Source organism: Molossus molossus, unplaced genomic scaffold (genome assembly GCF_014108415.1).
Source record: "Molossus molossus isolate mMolMol1 unplaced genomic scaffold, mMolMol1.p scaffold_m16_p_15, whole genome shotgun sequence".
Lineage (NCBI taxonomy): Eukaryota > Metazoa > Chordata > Mammalia > Chiroptera > Molossidae > Molossus > Molossus molossus.
The window spans coordinates 53,202,335-53,222,203 of record NW_023425350.1 but is presented as its reverse complement, the minus strand read 5'-3'; the positions used below and the strand labels follow the sequence as shown (position 1 = coordinate 53,222,203).

The following is a 19,869-nucleotide window of genomic DNA, read 5'->3' as shown; positions in this document are numbered from 1 at the left end:
AAGGGGGAGAGAGTAGGAGAGAGAGAGAGAAGGAGAGAGAGAGAGACAGAGAGAGAGAGACAGAGAGAGAGAGACAGGCAGACAGACAGAGAGAAACATCCATGAGTTGCCTCCCTTACGTATCCTGACTAGGGATCGAACCCATAATATTTTGGTGCATAGGACCATGTTCCAACCAACTGAGTCACCCGGCCAGGGCTCTCCAAACTTTTTTGATTGACCACCACTGTTGGCAAAAAAAATCTTGAGAACTCATCCCTCATGTGTTTGTATGTTTAACAATTTATTAACAAATTGTAGTTAGATACTGTGGATACTGAATAACTATTAAGGGATAGTCACATACACACCGTCCTCCTCACTGCATTTTAAGAGACAGAACATTACATCACCTTTGAAAGTCTGCTTGTGTGTATGCCCATAGGAGTGGACACACACATATTACTATCATCAATATTTCATGGCACAATATATACTTGGGCCGAGTCAAGTTCATTATTCACAATAGTGGATACAAATCACATTTTAAATAGACTGATAATTTTAAATTTGGAGATGGCTTTATTGTATCTGATTCACTCATTGTTTTTACTTTGTAACGTGGGTGGCTAAGGGCTCATGCGTGGCACTAAGACTTGAACACTGCCGTTTTCTTACTGTGTGCGTATACTCACGTTGTTAATATTATCTTCAATCTGTAGCATCTTTGCAGGGATGCTTTTAAACCTCTTATTCATTTTGGCCAGAGAGGGATGGTGATTTAGTTAAAAATTCAACAATATAGCCTCTAATCCACTTAGTTAGGAACCTTCAACAAATCACAATATGCTGAAAGAAAGTGAACGCTGGCCCATGGCTCCGACCTCCTTCGACCACATCTATGGCCACGCTTCATCCAGAACCCACACCTGCCCGCCTTCCCCACCCCAACAGGAGCCACTCAGTCAACCCATAGCGGCCCCGCATCTCCCCTGGAACCTGTATGTACAGTACGGTTGTTACCACCCTGTGCGATACTAGGTCTTCTTTCTGCCCCTGCAGTAGGGTAGGTGCTGTCATCAGTGTGAACGTCCTCACTGCAGTCTCAGACACAAAGAAACATTTGCTGTTGGTGCTTTTATTCGGGGATCTCCCCGCCCCCCTCCCCGGCACCAGCTGATGACCATGGGAGAGCCCTAAACCTCCTGACTCTCTCTTTACCCAGTTAGTCTCAGAGGTGAAGAGTTTAGGTAGCAGACCTATAAACCCACATTTATGAGGCAAATAAATATTTCTCAGAGTGATGTTCCTTTTCAGGGGAAGCTACTGGTGTGCATTTGATCTCTGATGAAGAGCTGAATGAGGCCTCCGTCCACCAGCAGCTGAGCTGGAGGAGACCCGTGAGCCGCCCCACCCCCGCCCGCCCTCAGCAGGGAGCAGACAGGAGAGCAGGGCAGACCTTCCTGGGAGGCCCACGAGCCAGCCCGCTGAGGGATCATGAGTGCAGAACTCATGAAAAAGCCAGAGTGCTTTAACTTATAGAGATCCAGAGAAACATGGAATCCCTCTGCAGCCCAGTTCTATAGCCCATGGACAGTCCGAAGGCCTCGCTCAGATTTCTGTGAATCCCCAGATCCCTCCAGGCGTCTTTCTTCCTGGCCTTCCATTTCCACAGTGCACTTTTGCAGCTGGCTAGTGTGAAACTCAGCCCCTTTGAGTTCACCAGAAAAAAAACTCACCCAAGCAACTGAGAGCACAGTGGATTTGTCCAAAAACTGGGACTGAGGGGGTGATTTTTAAGAGAAATGTACATCCCATGCTACACAGCAAATAGCTTTGAAAAAGTCACTTAACGACATTCCAGGTCTCCATGGTTGCTTGGGGCCCTAACACCACTAGGACTTTCCTTCCTAACCCTCTCACATGTTAGTTACGTCTCCTCTCTTTAGATTTGCTCTCAAGAACCAGAGTAACCAGCTCCTTTCCTCTTCTCTACTAACCTGGGGATCTTGCAAAGTAAGATATTCCCCAAGCACATTTTTCTGCCCTGAAAGAATTCTTATGCTACATGTTAAGATAATGACATTTTGCCACCTTGTCACAATTATAAGGGTCTCCCCTAAGCCATTTTCTTTCCTTTTTAAACTTAGTAAATATTAGATATCTTACATCTAAGAGAATTTCAGAGTGCACCGCCCTCCCTGGCCTGGACCTAGAGGCAAACGTTTTCCATAAAGAACTGGATAGTGAATACTTGGTGTGTCTCAGGACATATGGTCTCCGTCACTACTGAACTCAGCTGTTGTAGCACATAAGCAGTCATAAATCCTATGTTAACCAGTGAGCATGGCTGTGTTCCAATAAAACTTTATTTACAAAAACAAGTGGTGGCTGTAGTTTTTCATCCCACAGTCTCAAAGAAAGCAGATAGCAACCTTGCTGAAAACAAGTAGAGAAGCCTCCGGGCTAAAATTCAACCTCCTTAGTTTAATATATGAGGCCATTTATCACCTGCATCATTTGTCTTGCTTATTCCTAGAGTAATCCCCACCTACCTGGCTCGGGCTTAGATGTCCTTCTCTTGAACTTTCTTTGTACCCTATTAGCATACCTAGTAGAGCGCTCACATCACTCTGCACCTGGTATTTACCAGACTGAGTCCCTCACACAGAGAGGTCTCGGTCACCCTTGCACGTGCCTAGAAGTGCCCGGTGCCTCGTTGGCAACAGTTTCGTGTGTTAGAGTAATCTCTGCTTTCCTCTCCCGCCTGTGTCTGCCCAGACCCTGTGTCATCCTGTGTCGGTGCTCCTGAGGATGGGAGGGCAGTAGGCAGATGCTCTCCTGCGAATGAAGGGCCCAGACAAGGAGTTGGAGGAGCTCTTGGGCAATAAACACAAATGAGTCATCAGTCAATTCTGTGTTTTCAGTGAGCTTTTTACAGTCATTCTCCTGCTCTGCCTTCTGCTGTCGATAGGAATTGTTACGATTCCACACCTGAAGAAGAAAACTGGCTTTGGTTTATCTGGGGTGACACTGTCAGTCAGGGGACCCCCAGCTGAGGCTCTTTTCACAATGCTAAAGTGCCTCCTGACAGGCACCTGTGTACCAGTTTTTGTGAAAAGTGCTCCATAATGATGGGATCGGTTTCACCCTGTCAAAGGCAGGGCATGGACAGAGGCGTCTGGCTTGGCGTTCTGTGTACCGCTGTGCTCTTGAATAAGTATACCGCACTTTATATGGTTGCCGTGTCCTAAAGAGAGACATAGTTAGACTTGTGCTAGTGAGATGATATGTGAAGTGTATCAGCGGAGCATGTTATTAGAGATCACACCGTAGCCTATCCTGTTCAACGTGAAGAACTCTGGGATGTCTATAAAGTACAAATTCAGATGTTCATATATCGAGTTTATTTTGAGGACACATCTGCTGGAGGGAAAGCGAGGCTGCTGTTGTCGGTGTGTCTTTGTGTCTTAGCTCCTACAGGTAAAGATCCCAGACCCATGGACTCTTTGCAGACATGGGGCGGGGGGTCTTTTTAACATGAGATGGGCTGCCCACCTTGGAACCAAGCATCTGCTGAGTTTCCACTCACCGGTCATAGGTGTCTTCCCCTGGAACCTCGGAACCAGATCCGGGCCTGCGCTTCCCCTCATCTGTCATGGGTGTTGTCTCTCCTGTTTGATGTTTCTTCTTCTGCTCACAGCCTTCCTCCCAGTACTGCTCAGGAGGACCCTAGGTTTGGTCCATTTGGAAAGTTTGTTGAGAGAAATGAACAATAAGCCTGTCCTGTCATCCAGCCAATATAATTTTTCTGAGAGTCAGTTCACCTATTTTAATTTCATTTACCTTATCTTTGGTGATACCTGCTGGACACCTGGCCTGGGGCAGTCCATGCTGTGGATAGTCAGACAGAGAAAGCATTTCCCCTCCTTGGGAAGGGGAGCTCTCCATCCACATGGGCGATGAGGCTCAGGCGCAGGGATCGTGATGAAGGCAAGAATATACGAAACAGTTCTCCTCGCCGAGAGCGGGCATGCTGAGAACGGGTTTGGTAGTGACACTAGTCCAGCAGGGCATTCCTCACAGGCTCTTCATTTTCACTTTCTGAGTTTTGGTTTTTGGGGGAAGAGCAGTGTGATCCTTTCTGCCTGAGAGAACGCAAGGGCAACCTCAGGATCATTTGATTGATGATGAGCCTATAATTCTTACTTGAAGATTTCCTTCTACTCCTCTACCCGTGAACAGCTCATCAGTTGAATTACTCCTACAGTTCTGGTGGAGAAGTGTATATTTTCTAACATGGATCAAGAGTCCTGCTTTATCTTAGGACTGTCTCATTCTGAAGGCCTTCCTTGGACGTTTGCATGTGTTGTGCTATCATAGTGCTCTCGGTACTCTGTCCAGTTAACTCGCTGTGTGGCCTTAAACTCGTTTTTACTTTGACTCGTTTGGATTTTTCTAGTCTTTCTTAGCTATGATTGCAAAAAAGAAAGACTATTCAGAAATTTGACAACCTCGGGCGAATGACTAACCCAGAGACCAAATCAATGATGATTTGAAAATAAACAAACAGCGTTGGCATCTTGGGGAGTACAAGCCATCAAGCCATCCCCGCCCCTTGTCTGCCCAGCGATTTTCAGCGGCTTTGCTGTCTGGGTCTTGGTCCTCCCCATCCCCTCACCTTCATGAAATCAGAATTATAATTTGAGTACTATTAAGCCATGGGAATGTTCTGCAGTAACAATAAAATGTAGTAGAAGTAGAAACAGCTTTAGAACTGCCAAAGCCCTAGTTAAATAAGTCATACAGATAAAAGTTAGAAGAGCCAAAGGGGGAAAAAAAAAGATTCTATCATAGCAATTTGCTTAGTATAACCTGATTCAAACATCTTTCTTCATCCTATCTTTTCCCACTTCTACACATTTTTGCATAATAACCAATAATCACATTATTTATATTAACCTGTGTAGCTTATAAGGCATCACATCAACTACTACATCAGCTTAGTTCTCCTGCACTGGTGAATACCATAAACAAATAATTCTGTTTGAGGCCAAAGCATCATTAATGAGTGGTGGAGTTTTCTGTTGATTAAAGTTGCACGGACATTTATTCCATGTGCCCTATTCTCTAAATACTCCTGTCCACCAGTTTAGTGATAAGATGCCCCAAAACATAATGTCTTGTCTGTGCCTTGAGAATAACTTGTCTGGTTTATGAAAAGAGCATTTATAAAAGTAAATAAAAAATAGGATCGTTAATGAGCAATTAGCATGTAGGGACTGAGTCCTAAGATACACCATTAAGTGAAGAAAACCAAGTGCAAATGCGTATCTGAAGTGTGCGCCCCTTCGGGTGGGAGAGAAGAGGATACAGGGGAAGGTACATGCATCTTCTCATCCGTACAAAAGAACGAAAGAGGATAAGCCAGAAGCTAGATGGGCTAGATGGGCTCCCTGAAGGGGTGGATGGGGAAGGTGTAGAAAGGACTGGGAGAACACAGCAGGTTAGTGGGGATGGGGAGGGAGTGGTACTTATGAGCGTAGTTTTCATACAGCTCTGACTTATTCTCCCAAATAAATAAATAATTAAAATCAACTAGCGTGTGGGAGATGCAAAATGGAGCACAATGAAAAACAAAACGAGCTGAATTGTGAAAGAAAAATATACCACAATGAAGGAGCGGAGGAAGAAAGAACTAACCCAGGTAGTTTAAAAACCAGGGTTTTGACCGGAAAGCCTAAAGACAGAAGAACATACAAAGCCTGTGCTCTGGTTAGTAAATGTGATTCTCACAGGGTTATGGATGAACGATTCTGAAACTACTTCAATTCATATCAGGATTAAAAAATATCATTAATCCTTGAACAATACAGGAATTAGGGGCACCGACCCCTCCTCCCCTGTAGTCGAAAATCCCTGTATAACTTTCAGTTCCCCTAAAACTTAGTTGTTCCTCGCTATGCACGGGACCCTGGTTCCAGGACTCCCGGTGGACACCGACATCCACGGACGCTCCGGTCTCCTGTGACAATGCCGCAGGTCCGTGCATACAGTCAGCCCTCCACATCTGCAGTCTCCTAACGAGAGATGGAAACCAGGACAGGTTTTTATTGAGAAAGAATCTGTGAGTAAGTGGACCCATACAGCTCAAACCCATGTTGTTCAAGGGTCAACTGTAAGTAAAATATATCGTGGATAACGAGAGCCAGATTTCTCACTGTCAGAGAAAGAAGTGATAAATCAGGACAGATGGGTGGCTAGAACGAGCCCCATGGTGTTAGACTGAAATCAGAGGCATCAAGTATGAATTCATGATTTTAATATACACATGCAAATAGATACAGAGGTAAACATAGGTGTGTTTATATGTGCCGGTCAGTAAACACACACGTGTTTCTTAGCTCTGTCCACTGAGAATGCCTAAAAGCAATAATACCCAGTGGAAGTGAGCATGCTAAGTTCCCAGGTCTTGGTTTCTCAAAACCATTATCCAATTAAAGGAAACTGAGCTCCATGAAGAAGTGACAAATTCCAGAGCCAGGGACAAGGAAGGTACAGGATGCGCTGGGAACATCTTATAGTGCCAGAAAGTAAGCAAGTGTTCAGAAAAGGATAAGGGCAGGTCAAAAATACACAGGCTAGCCAACCTGAAGGAGTCCTAATGGCCAAAGCTGGAACGATTTGAACAAAATAAATAATGATTATATGAGCCCAGCCAGTGTGGCTCAGTGGGTGATTGTCGACCCATGCACCAAGAGGGCAGCAGTTTGATTTCCAGTCAGGACACATGCCCAGGTTGTGGGCCAGATCCCCAGTGGGGGGCATGCAGGAGGTGGCCAATGGATGTTCTCTCTCATCGATGTTTCTATCTCTCTTTCCCTCTTCCTTCCTCTCTCAAATCAATAAAGGAAGAAAGAAATTTTAAATGATTGTATGAGATTATAACCCATGAAATAAAATAAATATCCATGAGATCAGACTGATATAAATAAATGGAGGGGAAGGGACAGCACTTTTTCTAACCGAAGAGAAATGAGAGAAGTAGTCAAACACCACAGTAAATGTTGCAGGCAGGACCCACCAAAGGTTGAGGAGAAACGGGATAGTTGAAGAACAAAGGTAAAAATAATAACTTTGCGGTGGAGAGACTTCAGCCACCACCTTAACCAAGTGATCAAGGTCATTGTCATCAATATTGAGATACAGAGACATCACACATACCTGATATAATGTGCTAAGAAGGGCACAATATCACTTCTGCTGTCTTTTTGTAAAACGTGTGTAACCTCAGTGTAGAGTTTCTTGACCTTGATTCTATTGCCATTTTGGTTGGGTAATTCTTTGGTGTGGGGACGTTTAACTGCATCCCTGGCTTCCACCCACTAGATGCTGGTATTGTCACCACCACCCCGCCTTGTACAACTAAAAATGCTTCCAAACATTGCCAGATGTCCCCTGGGAGGCAGGACCTCCCCTGATAGAGAACTGCTGCCTCAGTATAACCATGAGAAAATATTGGGAAGACCCAATTCGAGGGAAATTTTACAAAGTAAATGATCGAAAGTGTCAAGGTCTTAAAAGATAAAAATGAGGGATTGTAACAGATTGGAAGAATCTCTGAATGCCATGTGGGATGCTGGATTGGATCAGAAAAAAAGACATTAGTGGAAAACCTGGCAAAATTGGAAGAAAGTCATAGTTTAGTTAATAGTATGGTAGCACTATTAATTTCTCAGTAGTGACCATGTGCTATGATAATATAATATGTAAACATCAGAGAAGCTGGGTGAAGGGTATAGAGGAATTGTCAAAACTATCTTTACAACTTCTTTGTAAGTCTAAAATTATTTCAAAATAAAAAAAAGATTTAATCTACCACTGATGTTAACAAAATGCCTGGCAAATTTCTATATTTGACTCTATGACAAAGAAACAAGCATAACTGGTATGTGATATTGCTGAGATTAATCAGACAAATGGCATTGTTTGATTACCAGAGTCACTTAAAATATACTTGGGGTGTGTGTGTGTGTGTGGTCTATAGCACAATTTATATTTGCTGTTTAAATTTTGCTGTAAGTGGAAAACTGTAAAATATTCTATTGATAATTCAAAAAGGGAGAGTAGTCAGTTTTTTTCATTTAATAACATTTAATTCATTTGGCTTGGATTAGTTATTCATGTTTTTCTTTTATTCTCCTATAAGAGGGGAAAGCACTTTTAAAAATATCATTTGAAAGACCCAGCCCTATTCCTTGCACATATTAGATGCTTTAAAAACATTTGCTTAATTCATTGGGTTTACATCTTCATTAAGAAAATCTCAGACAAGCAAATATGTTTTATTATTCATAGTTCAAATCCTATGAGTAAACATTAGAAGGAGTTACTTCACTTGAACTTTTTAAACTTAAGATAAAGGTTATAATTTTTATGCAACTCTTAAGTAATATAAATACAGCCCTAGCTGGTCTGGCTTAGCAGTTAGAGTGTCGGCCCGCAGACCAAAGAGTCGAGGGTTCAATTCTGGTCAAGCACATGTACCTAGTTTACAGTTCAGTCCCCGGCCCTGGTCAGGGTCGTGCGGGAGGCAACCAATGAATGTGTCTCTCTCACATTGATCTCTCTCTCTCTCTCCCTCCCTCCCACCCTATCTGAAGATAAACGGAAAAATATCCTCGGGTAAGGATTTTTAAACAAATAAAGAAAAGAAATATAAATACAGTGAACATAGTGCAGGCCCAAAGTATGGTTCTGTAAATTCTATCAGAAATCGTCGCATACAGAATCAAGAATTTTAAGAGTGTTCTGACACAGAAGCAAGAACTCTTTAAAGGCCAACTGAAACCCACAACTAATAAGGGTACCTGGTCATGGGAAAAAAATGAACTCTCCTTGTGGTTGTGTTAGTAAGTCGTCTAGTCCATCCAGGCTCACCAGGCCTCACCAGCCAAACCAAACCCTTGGCTATGGACCCTCCTGACCAGCTCGGGACACGAAGCCTATGTGTACACTGATCTTCTCTCATGATGAGACTGTACTTGGCTGAAAGTTCTGTTCTAAGTGCTTCTGTGTACACATAGATCACTCCACTGTTCCAAGCACATCGTCATCACTCAGCTCTGGGGTGAAGTCACAAACTAATCCCAAAACACAGGGCAGACAGAATGCTAGAGGTTCAGAGACCGTATAAAGCAGTTATCAAGGTGTGGGCTTAGGTAGTACCCAGATGCGCCGTTAAACATTAAGTCATGCTGCGAACGAGCTATTTCTTTCCCGTCTGTGTGATGACAGAGAGAACGTGTCATTGTGCTGCTAGTGTTTACGTTCTCTTCTACTCGTGGCTTATAAGAGTGGTTTCCCATTTTTCTCACAAACAAAACATGGATCAGTACAGAGAAGACAATGTTAAGTAAATAATAACACACATAGCATGAGGATATGGTAAAATTGCCAAGGTGATACTCAGAGTTTGGGGACTCGTGATCTTAAGTGCAGCCTCCCCCCTCTGACCCTCCTCTTTCTTCTTCTTCTTCTCTATCCACTCCCTACTTATAAACACCAAGAAGTAAGATGTCTTCAAGTTCATATGTCATACAATACTGTATGTGAAAGAAAGAATGGGAGGTGAGGAAGCCTATGTGTATCAGCTCATCTCTGCACACAGGAAAGACAAATCCCAAAACAATGGCACGGGCTACCTGCAAGTCCTGGAGAGAACTGGGGCAAAGGGGATACAAGGGAAGGAGGGACACTGCTCTGCATTAACTTTTTTGATTAGTTTTGACTTTTGGAAGCATGGTAATGTCCTACATATTTAAAATGTTTAATTAACAAAGATTTGAGGGAGGAGCCTAAAACTAAAAGCAAATGAAAATAAATGAACCCAGTTATATTTAGGTGAATATCATAACTAAACTGAAGGGAACATAAAAGAACCAATCCAAATGACTTATGATCATAGCATTTGATTGTACACACTCAGTCTGGAGGTGGGAGAGGGCACTGCAAATGAATTTGAACTCTTTGTTTTTAGTAGGCTTTTTTGGGAATGGTATATACAAACCATTCTGAAACTATTTTAGATGTATGATAGCACTGAGCAGATTAGTAAATGAAATGATGTTGCGAGCCAGGACCTCACTGCAGAAGAAAGCACAGTTATATGTGGTAAGGGAAAGCAAGAAAGAACTCTAGGAAAATGGTTGAATTGTAGGTATTGTAAACCCATGATTTCTAAAAACATGTGCACATACTTGTATAAGTACACATGTGCATGTTTATATGTGTGTGTGTATGTACAAGTACACATGTGTTGTACATGTGTGTATAGATACACGTGTGCATTGTGTGTATATGTATAGGTACGTGTGCACATGTGAATGTGTATGTGTGTGCATGTGTGTATGCATATGCATGTATTATAACTATACATGTGTGTATATGTGTGCCTGTGTGTGTGTATGTTTATATGCATATATTTCCTAACTCTGTCTGCTGAAAGGGCTTTACCTCCCTACAAATTGTCCCCAGCAGCAATGATAAAAGACACTCCAGTAGCAATGAGGACACCTAGCACCCAAATCTCAGTCTCTAATACCATGGCACTAAAAGACACCGGGGCGCCTCAGAGAAATGCTGATGGCAGAGCTGGGGTCCGGCAGATGCAACATGTTATTATGACAAAAAGTACGGAATTGGTCCTCAAAGTCATGGTGGCATGTCACAAGGACACAGGCTCCAGGTTCAATTATTTTGAGCATCAAAATAATTCGATATAATAATGAACATAAGGCAATGGAACAATGGGAAACCACGAGCGCACAGCAGTAGGAAGTTGGTAAATGCGGGGGAGGAGGGAGAGCCTTTGTGCGGTAGAATGCTGCGTGACAACTGCTGAATGTGGAAGGAGAGGAAAGTCATCAGTTTGCAGCCATCATAGTACAGACTGACTCAGACAAGAATCTTCAGTGGATGCGAAATCTAAGGAAATGTCGGCTAGGAGCCCTCTATTCGCATGGTCTTAAATAGGCTCCTCAGTTGCTTACTAGTTGCAAAGGAAAATATGACACCTGAACAGCGGAGAAGTCAGCCAACACCTTGACTAGGTGCTCACTATTGGTATCGCCAGTGAGAGACGAAGCACACTGGTGCCTCCAGATGGTCCCCTGAGGAGGACGCAGCATCGCGTGTGTAGTGTTCTGGCCAGAAGTGCACGTCCTAAGTTGGGAGAAAGCATTAGAAAAACCAAAACCAAGGGGGGGAAGAGTCAGGGGACAATATACTTCAAAAATGTCAATATTATGTAAAAAAAGAGAAGGCTGTGTAAATAGTTCAGATTAAAGAGACTAAATAGACAAACGTAATCCCTTATCTTAAACTATATGATATAGTAGAGTCAGAAAAGAAGACTATGTAAGATGGTATTCAGCCAATTTCTCAAATTAGAATATTGACATTTATCAATATTCAATACTGAAGTTGAAAACTATACTGTAATTATGTAAGAGAATATTTCTAATTCTTAGGCGCACTGAAGTACTTGGAGATGAAGGGCAATGACATGCATCCTTGACTCTCAGCAGGCTCAGGAAAGAAATATCATGGAGAGAGAATAGCAGCGAGGGAGCATGGGGGCATGTCGACAGTGGATAGACCCGGATGAGGGCATATGGTATTCTTTATACTGTCCTTATTCTTGCAACTTTCTGATAAGTTTGAGATTATTTTCTTTTTTTTTTATCCTCACCCGAGGATATTTTTCCACTTTTTGTACAGATAGAGTGGAAGGGAGAGAGAAGAAGGGAGAGAGAGAGAGAAACATCGACGTGAAGGGACACATCGAGTGGCTGCCACCCACACGACCAACCAGGGCCGGGGACAAACTGCAACCGAAGTACGTGCCCTTAGCGGGAACCGAACCCGGGTCTCTCCGGACCGCAGGCCGACGCTCTAACCGCTGAGCCAAACCGGCCAGGGCGAGATTATTTTCAAATGAAAAAAATAAATGATTATGAGTGATGACGGAATGCTCCGCATCCTTGGGAGACACTGCCGAGCCCTAACAAAGCTGCTGTAAGTGGAGAGCCAGGCTGGGGCGCCTGGTTTACCTGGGAAAGTCAGTCTGGCGAACTGGCCTGCTGGTTTCCTTCCCTTTTCTAACACTGTTCTTTGGAATCCAATACAACTGTGACCCCTGGCAGCTGACTTAGTTAAGTACCTCCCCCCACTCCGGTCTAGGTCCGTCTCTCCAGAGGAGGCCCGAAGACCTAGGTATCGGCCACCTGTAAGGACTGTGGAAACAACAGACCCAAAGTGTGCTCTGCAGACTCTGGCGGAGCTTCATGGAGTGTGTAGCTCCCAGCCTGGAGTGGATAAAGTAGGTGGCTTGTCATCCCAGAGCTTTAGGAAACTTTGGCAGAAGATGAAAATAGAAAGCCTTAGGGCTAAATCGTGAACTGCCCTCCATAGCCCAGTGCTGATTTATCCAGGTGTCCCCAGCCAGGAAAATGTGGTGGTCTTTGCACACCATAGGACAGAAATCCCAGTTGGAACAGGAAGTCAGGGACATTTCTCATCTGAAGGAGAGGTCTGTGAGCCTTGGGACAGCGACAGGAAGTGGCAGAAGGTGTTTTACTTGCCAGCTAAAATAGGCATGGCCCAAAGAGGCCCTGAGAGGGCCCCTTGGGACCATGTTGGCCCAGACCAACCAAGGTGTCTGTCTGCCTCTCTCCCCTCCTCTTCCCTCCCCTCCACTCCCCTCCCCTCCTCTTTAGCATCCCTTTCTTGGCTGGGGGTAAGGGCCTTTCTCAGTTCTAGGCTTGGGACTTGAGCCAGTTCCCATCCTGCCTGAGGAGGTTCTGCTATTCTAAGAGAATGGATGGAAGAGGAGTCTTGGCCGAGCAGGCAAGGCCCGCGCTGCGCGTGTGCCCTGCGCACAGTGAAGACAGGCGGATGGTGAGCCTGGAGCCCAGGCTCTGGCGTGGGGTGGGCTCTAGGCCTCGCGCACATAGAGATAGCCATTTCCTTGTCTCCTTATCGCTTAGAAACAGAGTAGGGAAACGTCTTGAGCCCAGAAGCACTTGGTGTATCACTGCTGGCGCCTGCTTAGAGGGCTCCCCCAGGCACCGACGTGAGCCTGGGGCTGTGCCCCCTGGAAGCTCATGGAGGGAGCTGGCAGCTGCCCTTTCACCGCCCCTCCTGTGACAGGCACTGAGGCTTTCCTTTCGCTTTGCTCAGGTGGAATGTGTAAGTGTTCGTTAGAGGGATACCTGGGGCAGAGACTTAACTGGCTGACAAGGAAGCCTTTGACAAAATTCATTTAGTTTCTCTAAGTCAAAGTCTGCCCCAGCTGCCCTGGCCACTTTGGCTCAGCGGTTAGAGCATCAGTCTGCAGACCAAAGAGTCGCAGGTTTCATTCCGGTCAGGGGCATGGACCTCGGTTGTGGTTCAGTCCCCGGCCCTGGGGTCGTGTGGGAGGTAACCAGTCGATGTCCCTCTCACTTCGATGTTTCTCTCTCTCTCCCTCCCTCCCACTCTATCTGAAGATAAATAGAAACCCACCCCCCCCCCGGCCTCAGAACTCAGTTTACCCTCAGAAACTTATCTTCTTATGAATACACTGGTTGTTGGCACTCCACTCTCACACCCAATTCCAGAGTGTGCGCCCTCAGCCACGACCTGCCACGGCCCGGGCTCCCACCCGCCCCCAGTGCCCACACGGGCGGCACGCTGCCTCCCATCAGTGCACAGGACCCATGTGTGCCGTGTTCCTGTGTGTCCAGTGGTTCTCGCCCTTCCTAATGCTGCGACCCTTTAATACAGCTCCTCATGTTGTATGTGGGTGTACCTGCATGTGGGCAGACCCGCCTGGGGATGGATAGAGGAGCGGTGTCTCGGTCCCTAAGACCATCGGAAATATGTGTTTTCCGATGGTCTTTGGCGACCCCTGTGAAAGGGTCATTCGACCACAGGATGAGAACTGCTGATTTATAGGCATGTGTCTGTGTCCCTCTCACCCGAGTAACTTGGGTAAAGTTAATGCAGCAAGTCATGAAACAGGCACTTGAACCTGATCTTGTAACCTCCAACCTCCTACGACCACCTCTGTGGCACCAGCGCGTCCACCGTTTGTCCGTTGTTGGAGTCCAGCTCCTCGGATGGCGCTTGGCACGTGCAGGGCATTTGCCAGGTATTTAGTAGGTGGGTGAGTGTGTGGTCGTTGTGGTGGCCCGAGTCCCGCTCAGGGCAGTGTCGGTGCCTCCCAGGCCGCCTCTGGGAGCGGGCTGCTGGCTCGTGGTCGCAGCGCCACCGCAGGGCCGATGGCGAGGGACTGCGGGCTGGTGACGCCGTGCTGATTTCTCAGCCGCGTTACAGTGCGTGACCAGTCTTCCTCTTGTGACATCTCTGCTTCCAAATCTGCTGGGAGAGCTGGGTGCTGAAACTCGGTGGGGTCTGTCTGCCTGACTAACCCGGGGGGCACTCGGTGTTTTCCAGCTGCTGGATCTCTTCATCCAGTGGGATTGGTCCACCTACCTTGCCGACTACGGTCAGCCCAACTGCAAGTACCTCCGGGTGAGCCCCGTCACGGCGCTGGCCCTGCTGGAGAAGTGAGTGCCCGGCCGGTGGCCTGTGCTGGGAAGTGGGGCGTGGGTGGGGACGGGGTGGTGACGGGGTGGTAGAGAGGGGGAGTCTGTCTCGGCCGATACCTGGAATAGACAGCGATGAGGCTGCACGGCCCTGGGCAGCCCAGGAAGCCCACGGCGAGGCCAGGCCCCGGCCAGCTGGACTCCGCCGTTACCTGGAGCTCAGCGGGGCAGTGTAGCTCTAGTTAGAGATGCAGGAGGAGAAAGGAAGATGCCTGAGCTTGGGGCTCCGGCCAGCCTGGTGAGCATGAGGCTGGCCCCAGCCACGTGGAATGTGATGACAGATAGAGCAGCCCCACGGAGAGTGGTCTCCCCAGTTCCCAGCAGAGAAGCCCCTGAAATCTTCAGAACCCACTCTGCCCCCTCCTGACAAACTGAGTTTTACTGTGCCGACTGCCCAGGAAGCTGGTGGGGAAAGCTCTCTGGTTCTTGCCTTAGCAGTCACTCGTCGGCAAAGGTTGCTGCCACGGAGACCGGGCTGGCCAGCTCCAGAGCCTCTCATGGCTCTGTCACCGATGCTGGGACCTGCTGTGCCTGCAGCCCGGCTCTGACGTTTGCTGACCTAGTGGAGAGCTGGCAGGCCCACGACCAAGACCCATGTAAAGGGGAAGCTTTTCCTTGTCTTCCAACTAGTGAGCTCCCAGCTTCTCAGAAACCTCGTAGGAGGGTTTCCTGCATGTGGGCAGTGTGGCAAGTCTGCGTACAAGGCCAGTCCAGCAGGTCTCAGGTCCTAGGAAGGCAAGGACCAGAGTCTAGGTCAGAATGGAGCCTTACGCAGGGAGGCTAAGTGTATCCTTCCCGCGATGCGGTGTGATGGGATGTCGAAGGGGAGGCGGTGGGGACTGGGCAAGAGCAGGAGGCAGAGGTGTGTGTTGGACGGAGGCGGGAAGCTAAGAGCCCAGAGAACAACTTTGTCCAGACCAAGACAGAGACTGATGTTTCCATTTTCACCTTGTTTCCCACGGGTCTCTCTTTCAATGACTCCTCCCTAGGATATCGAGAGAGTAAGTATCTTATTCACGTGGGCCTTTTCCATCCCTTTGCGGCAAGTCCTTATTTCCTCATGGACACTAATGATCACACTAAAGTGCCTGCCCTGTGAGTTGTCCCCACCGTTACACACTAATCTCAACAGCCGGGTGCCAACGGCTGCTTCCTCTGTCCTGGGTCCTTAGAGTGACCCTTGGCTCACCAGTTCCTTTGGGGCTGGGAGTGGTGGCAGGAATTCTCCCCGTTGGTGCCAGGTAGAGGGTTGTTCCCGCTCAGCTTTCTGATACATGAAATACTCTTGCCAGTGCAGGGCCTGAAATTCGGCCTGAGAGAAGGGAACTGCTCAGCAGTGTCCCCCCTCCTGCTGGCGAGGCCCGTGGCTTCCAGATCTAGTGTATCTCCCACGGAAGACTTGAATAGAGGCAAGACCTAATCCCGGGATTCTCAGAGCCCAGCGGAACTGGGGAACATTTTAGCTTTGAGTTGGCGCTTACATGTCATATTCATGAAGCATCCACATGTGCTCTGGGATCCCCTTTCAGCCAGTGACGAGGACGTACTGGCGCATCCACTTCCTGTGGACCAGCCGCAGGGTGAGGTGATCAGCCTTCCTGAAGCGTCCTGGAGGCCTCGCCAGTCACAGAGCCACGTTAGCCCGGGCATCAGCAGGCTTTACAGCTTCCTTCCAAACACAGCCGCAGCAGAGGCCGCCCTGCAGTCTGTTTCCCAGCCTCACAGGAGTCAGCCCCTTCCCTGGCCTGCTCCTGCTTTCCCCGCAGCCATGCCGCCAGAGCTTGCCTGCCCTTGTCATCCTGGCCCTTCCGGGCCACCTGGGAAGACCCGGGGCCTGATGCGGACATTCAGGCAGGAGAGGTGCCCCTGGGTCTCTGAGAGGTGCCATAGCAAAGTCCATCAGGATCTGGTCTTCCAGAGTGGGGTGGGGGTTCTCCTTTGGTTCTGGAGCATTCTGGGGGACACACCAGCATGCTTCCGTCAGCCCTTGGGGCACTTGAGTTGATCTGTCAAGTAATCCCAACTCAAGGCCTTAATGGACAAAACATCCTCACCTCTGAGACTCAAAGAGGACCCTCTTCTCTTCCTCCTGCTTGGAGGAGTTCCCCGTGGGCGCTGACAGCCAGCTCCAGCCGGTGTCTCGGGGTGATTGGAGGGGTCAGAACCCTCATGATACATAGGACGTTAGAGGAAGTGCTTTATAAATGCAGGGAGTGCTTTTCTCCCTTTCCTCTTCCTTTTTTTTTTGTTTAGCTTTATAGCATAATTAGGCACGGAAAGGAATTCCTCTCTGGGATGAACGGAAAACCAGGCCAGTCCCATCACGGTGCCATTAACATGGAAAGGACCAAGTACAGTAGTCATCAGCCTCAAGGACTCTTGTGCCTTCTTTCAGCTCTGAGCCTCTGTGACCTGTCCTTCCTCCCCTCCGAGCACAGGCTCCTCCTGGGCTGGTCGTGCCGTCTGGGCAGTGGTCTCAGGACCCGATGAGCCCTTGCAGCCTGCGGGCCCTGCAGCCAGAGCCCTGCAGCGGTGGTGCTCAGCAGAACCTCTGGGCACGCGGACAGCAATGCCCAGTGGGATCTCTGGCCTCTAATTTGCCCCCCGCCTGCAGCACAGGGCCACCTCACAGGAAACAGTGGGCCAGGCTTGGCCACGGCCCCTCGGGAGTAAGGCTGGGAGTAGTTTACCGCCCCTGCCAGCCGCCAGCCCCCCTGCCTTCCGGGAGCTATGAGGTCAGAGCAGATGGGGGTGAAGACCCCTGCCCCACCCGGAGAAATTGGTCTGGTCAGGTTCTCAGTTCTCCGTCACCAGCTGAGGGCTGGAGGCCGGAGCGCAGAGGCCAGGACCGAGGGTAACCGTCGCCAGGAGCTGCCTGGCCGGGCGTGAGCCCTCTGCAGGGAGCAGCGGGTCCCTGGATGCCGCGGCTGTAGTGCGGTCAGCCTCAGCCTGGCCTTGACCTCCTTTAGCCATGCTTCTCGGCTATGTCTCTCCGTCTGACAGGACCCGGGCCAGAGCTGGCCTGTGCTCCAGGAATAACTCTGGGCCTTCAGTGTGGCCTCGCAATAGAGAGCTCCCCACAGGTCAAAGGCCTGAGGACATAGAAGCCATTGAGCACTGGGCGGCTTCTCTTGCCAGAAGCCCTGGTTTATGGGGCGGGAGTGGGGCTCGTCTGCTTTTCTCAGCACATGCGCTCCTGGCCGCCTCCCGCCTCCGCTTCCTCACTCTGAGCCCTCGCTTTCGTCAGAGGTGGGGCAGAGTGACCGGCGACGGCGGGGCCTGCGGTTAACAGTGGCGTTGTTTTCCACGTCCTGCAGAATGGCTGGTTAAGAGCATTTTCCTGCTCTGCCTTTCGAATACCAGCTCCAAGGTCCCAGCAGGAGTAAGTAGGCATATGAGGTGATAAGTGGATCCTAGACATTCTGTAAGAGCCTTTTTCTTTAATAAATTGATTTTTCGAGAGAGGGGAAGTGAGGGGAAGAAAGAGAAACATCGATGTGAGAGCAGAACATCAGTCAGTGCCTCCTCCTAAGGCCCCCCCAGGGACTGAGCTGCAGCCTTTTAGTGCATGGACGACGTCCAACCAGCTGAGCCCCCGGCCAGGGCTCTGTGAGAGCCTTTGACCATCGTGCCGTAGCGTGTCCCGGGTGCCACTGTAACGGGGGCATGCCTGGAGACAGAAGGCATGAAGTAGGGAGGGCGGGTATGGACCAGGAGGGGGTTCACCCCTCCAGAGCTGGCTCCTCACTCTTCCCAAAGGTGAGTGACTTTGGGGGGACTGGGTGCCAGCAGGGCAGCCTCCTGTAGAACAGGTACTCCCCTGGGAATGTTCCGCACTGTCGGCTCTGGGCGGCAGGGGAACACTGTGCCGACCCCCTTCCACCACCGCCTCCTCAACCCTCGCTTTCTCTCCTTCTCTGTTTAGGATGAAGGACACTAGCCGCAAGAACAACATGTTTGCACAGTTTCGTAAAAATGAGCGAGACAAACAGAAATTGATTGACACTGTGGCCAAGCAGCTCCGCGGACTCATCGGCAGCCACCACTCGTGAAGGCCTCGCGCCCACAGAGGCCGCTGGCTCGTGGCAGCCCCGCAGCCCGGGCCCCGGCCCGGCTGGCTCTGCACTTGTGCATTCTTCTTCAAAGAGAGAAAATGTATTTTTTTAATAACCTATGTACAGTATTCGCATAACCTTTCCCTGTAGCAGTAGAGGCACAAGAGTGAGCAAGCATATGAGATGTTGCTGGGCTGGGACTCGGGGGAAGTTCCTGCTACACTACCTGTTTCATCCTAGATGTGTGGTGTCATCCGTCCCGTTTGAGGAACCGTTCACCTGTGACTCTGGAGCTGAGGTCTGGGGCTTAGGAGCTGCACAGACAAAATGTGTACTTGGCACGGGGAGGTCAGGTGAGCAGGCAGAAGGATGATCTAGTATCTCCTGCTCACGCCTGGCTGTCCCCTTCACCACCTGGGCGGGCTGATTCTCCTTGGCGCAGGGCGAGGGCCTGGGAAACATGCTGTTCGGGGCACTGACCGGCACCCAGGTCTGGAGGTGCAAATCCTGGCCACTGACTCACCAGCTGCTGAACAGCAGGGCATGTGGCAAGGTGACATCTTCAGTGCCCCACGGGTGGCAGTTTCTCTAGCCTAGGTCTCGCCCAGTGCTTTTGCTGCTAATTTTCTTGTGGCCGGATACAGCCGAGTATGCAGTGGCAATAAATGGCCCCCATGGCTAACTGTAAGGTGCGCCCCCCCCCCCCACTAGCAGGCAAGTGTGGGTGGACCGAGAGCCCCAGCCCCTTCCCTATTCATCTCATTTCCTGTCAGGGCCAGGCCCTGGGCTCAGGGCATAGGTCAGCGGTCATTTCCACAGGTCCTCAGTCTCAGACTGGCCTCCTCCAGCACTGGCGTTGGGGTGGCTCAGATTCCGGAAGCCTGGGCACGGCCCTTACTTTACCCTTAGGTGAAACCTGGGCGTGACCTGCGACGTTCCTTTGTGTTTCAAAGTCAGCTTCTGGCCACCATCGTTAAAGGGAATGTCACCAGCTCTGCACAGTAGGGCAGCCGCTGCTGGGCGGGACACCTCTGGTGATGGAGCCCCTGTTGCCGTGAAGGGGACTGGGCCAGCCATGGCCTCCAGCCCAGCTGTCCCACAAAGTCAGGCCCGGGGCTCCCCTTCTGAGACCCCCATAGCCATCTCTCGGCCTCGTCTGAGAAAGATCGTCTCTAGTCCTATCC

The 19,869-nt window shown here is 49.0% G+C and overlaps 1 protein-coding gene across 2 annotated transcripts in view; it reads left to right on the top strand.

The window, feature by feature from the left end:
• Positions 1-19,349, top strand: part of EXOC6B (exocyst complex component 6B) — a 548,300-nt gene extending 528,951 nt beyond the window's left edge. The window contains exons 21-23 of one of the 2 annotated variants that reach the window (XM_036262943.1): positions 14,479-14,591; positions 15,620-15,631; positions 18,556-19,349. In XM_036262943.1, coding sequence (XP_036118836.1) covers positions 14,479-14,591; positions 15,620-15,631; positions 18,556-18,682 — 252 coding nt within the window. In that variant the 3' untranslated portion in view covers positions 18,683-19,349. The remainder of the gene's footprint in view (positions 1-14,478; positions 14,592-15,619; positions 15,632-18,555) is intronic. The other variant, XM_036262944.1, reaches the window with a different exon arrangement.
• The last annotated feature ends 520 nt before the right edge of the window (positions 19,350-19,869 follow it).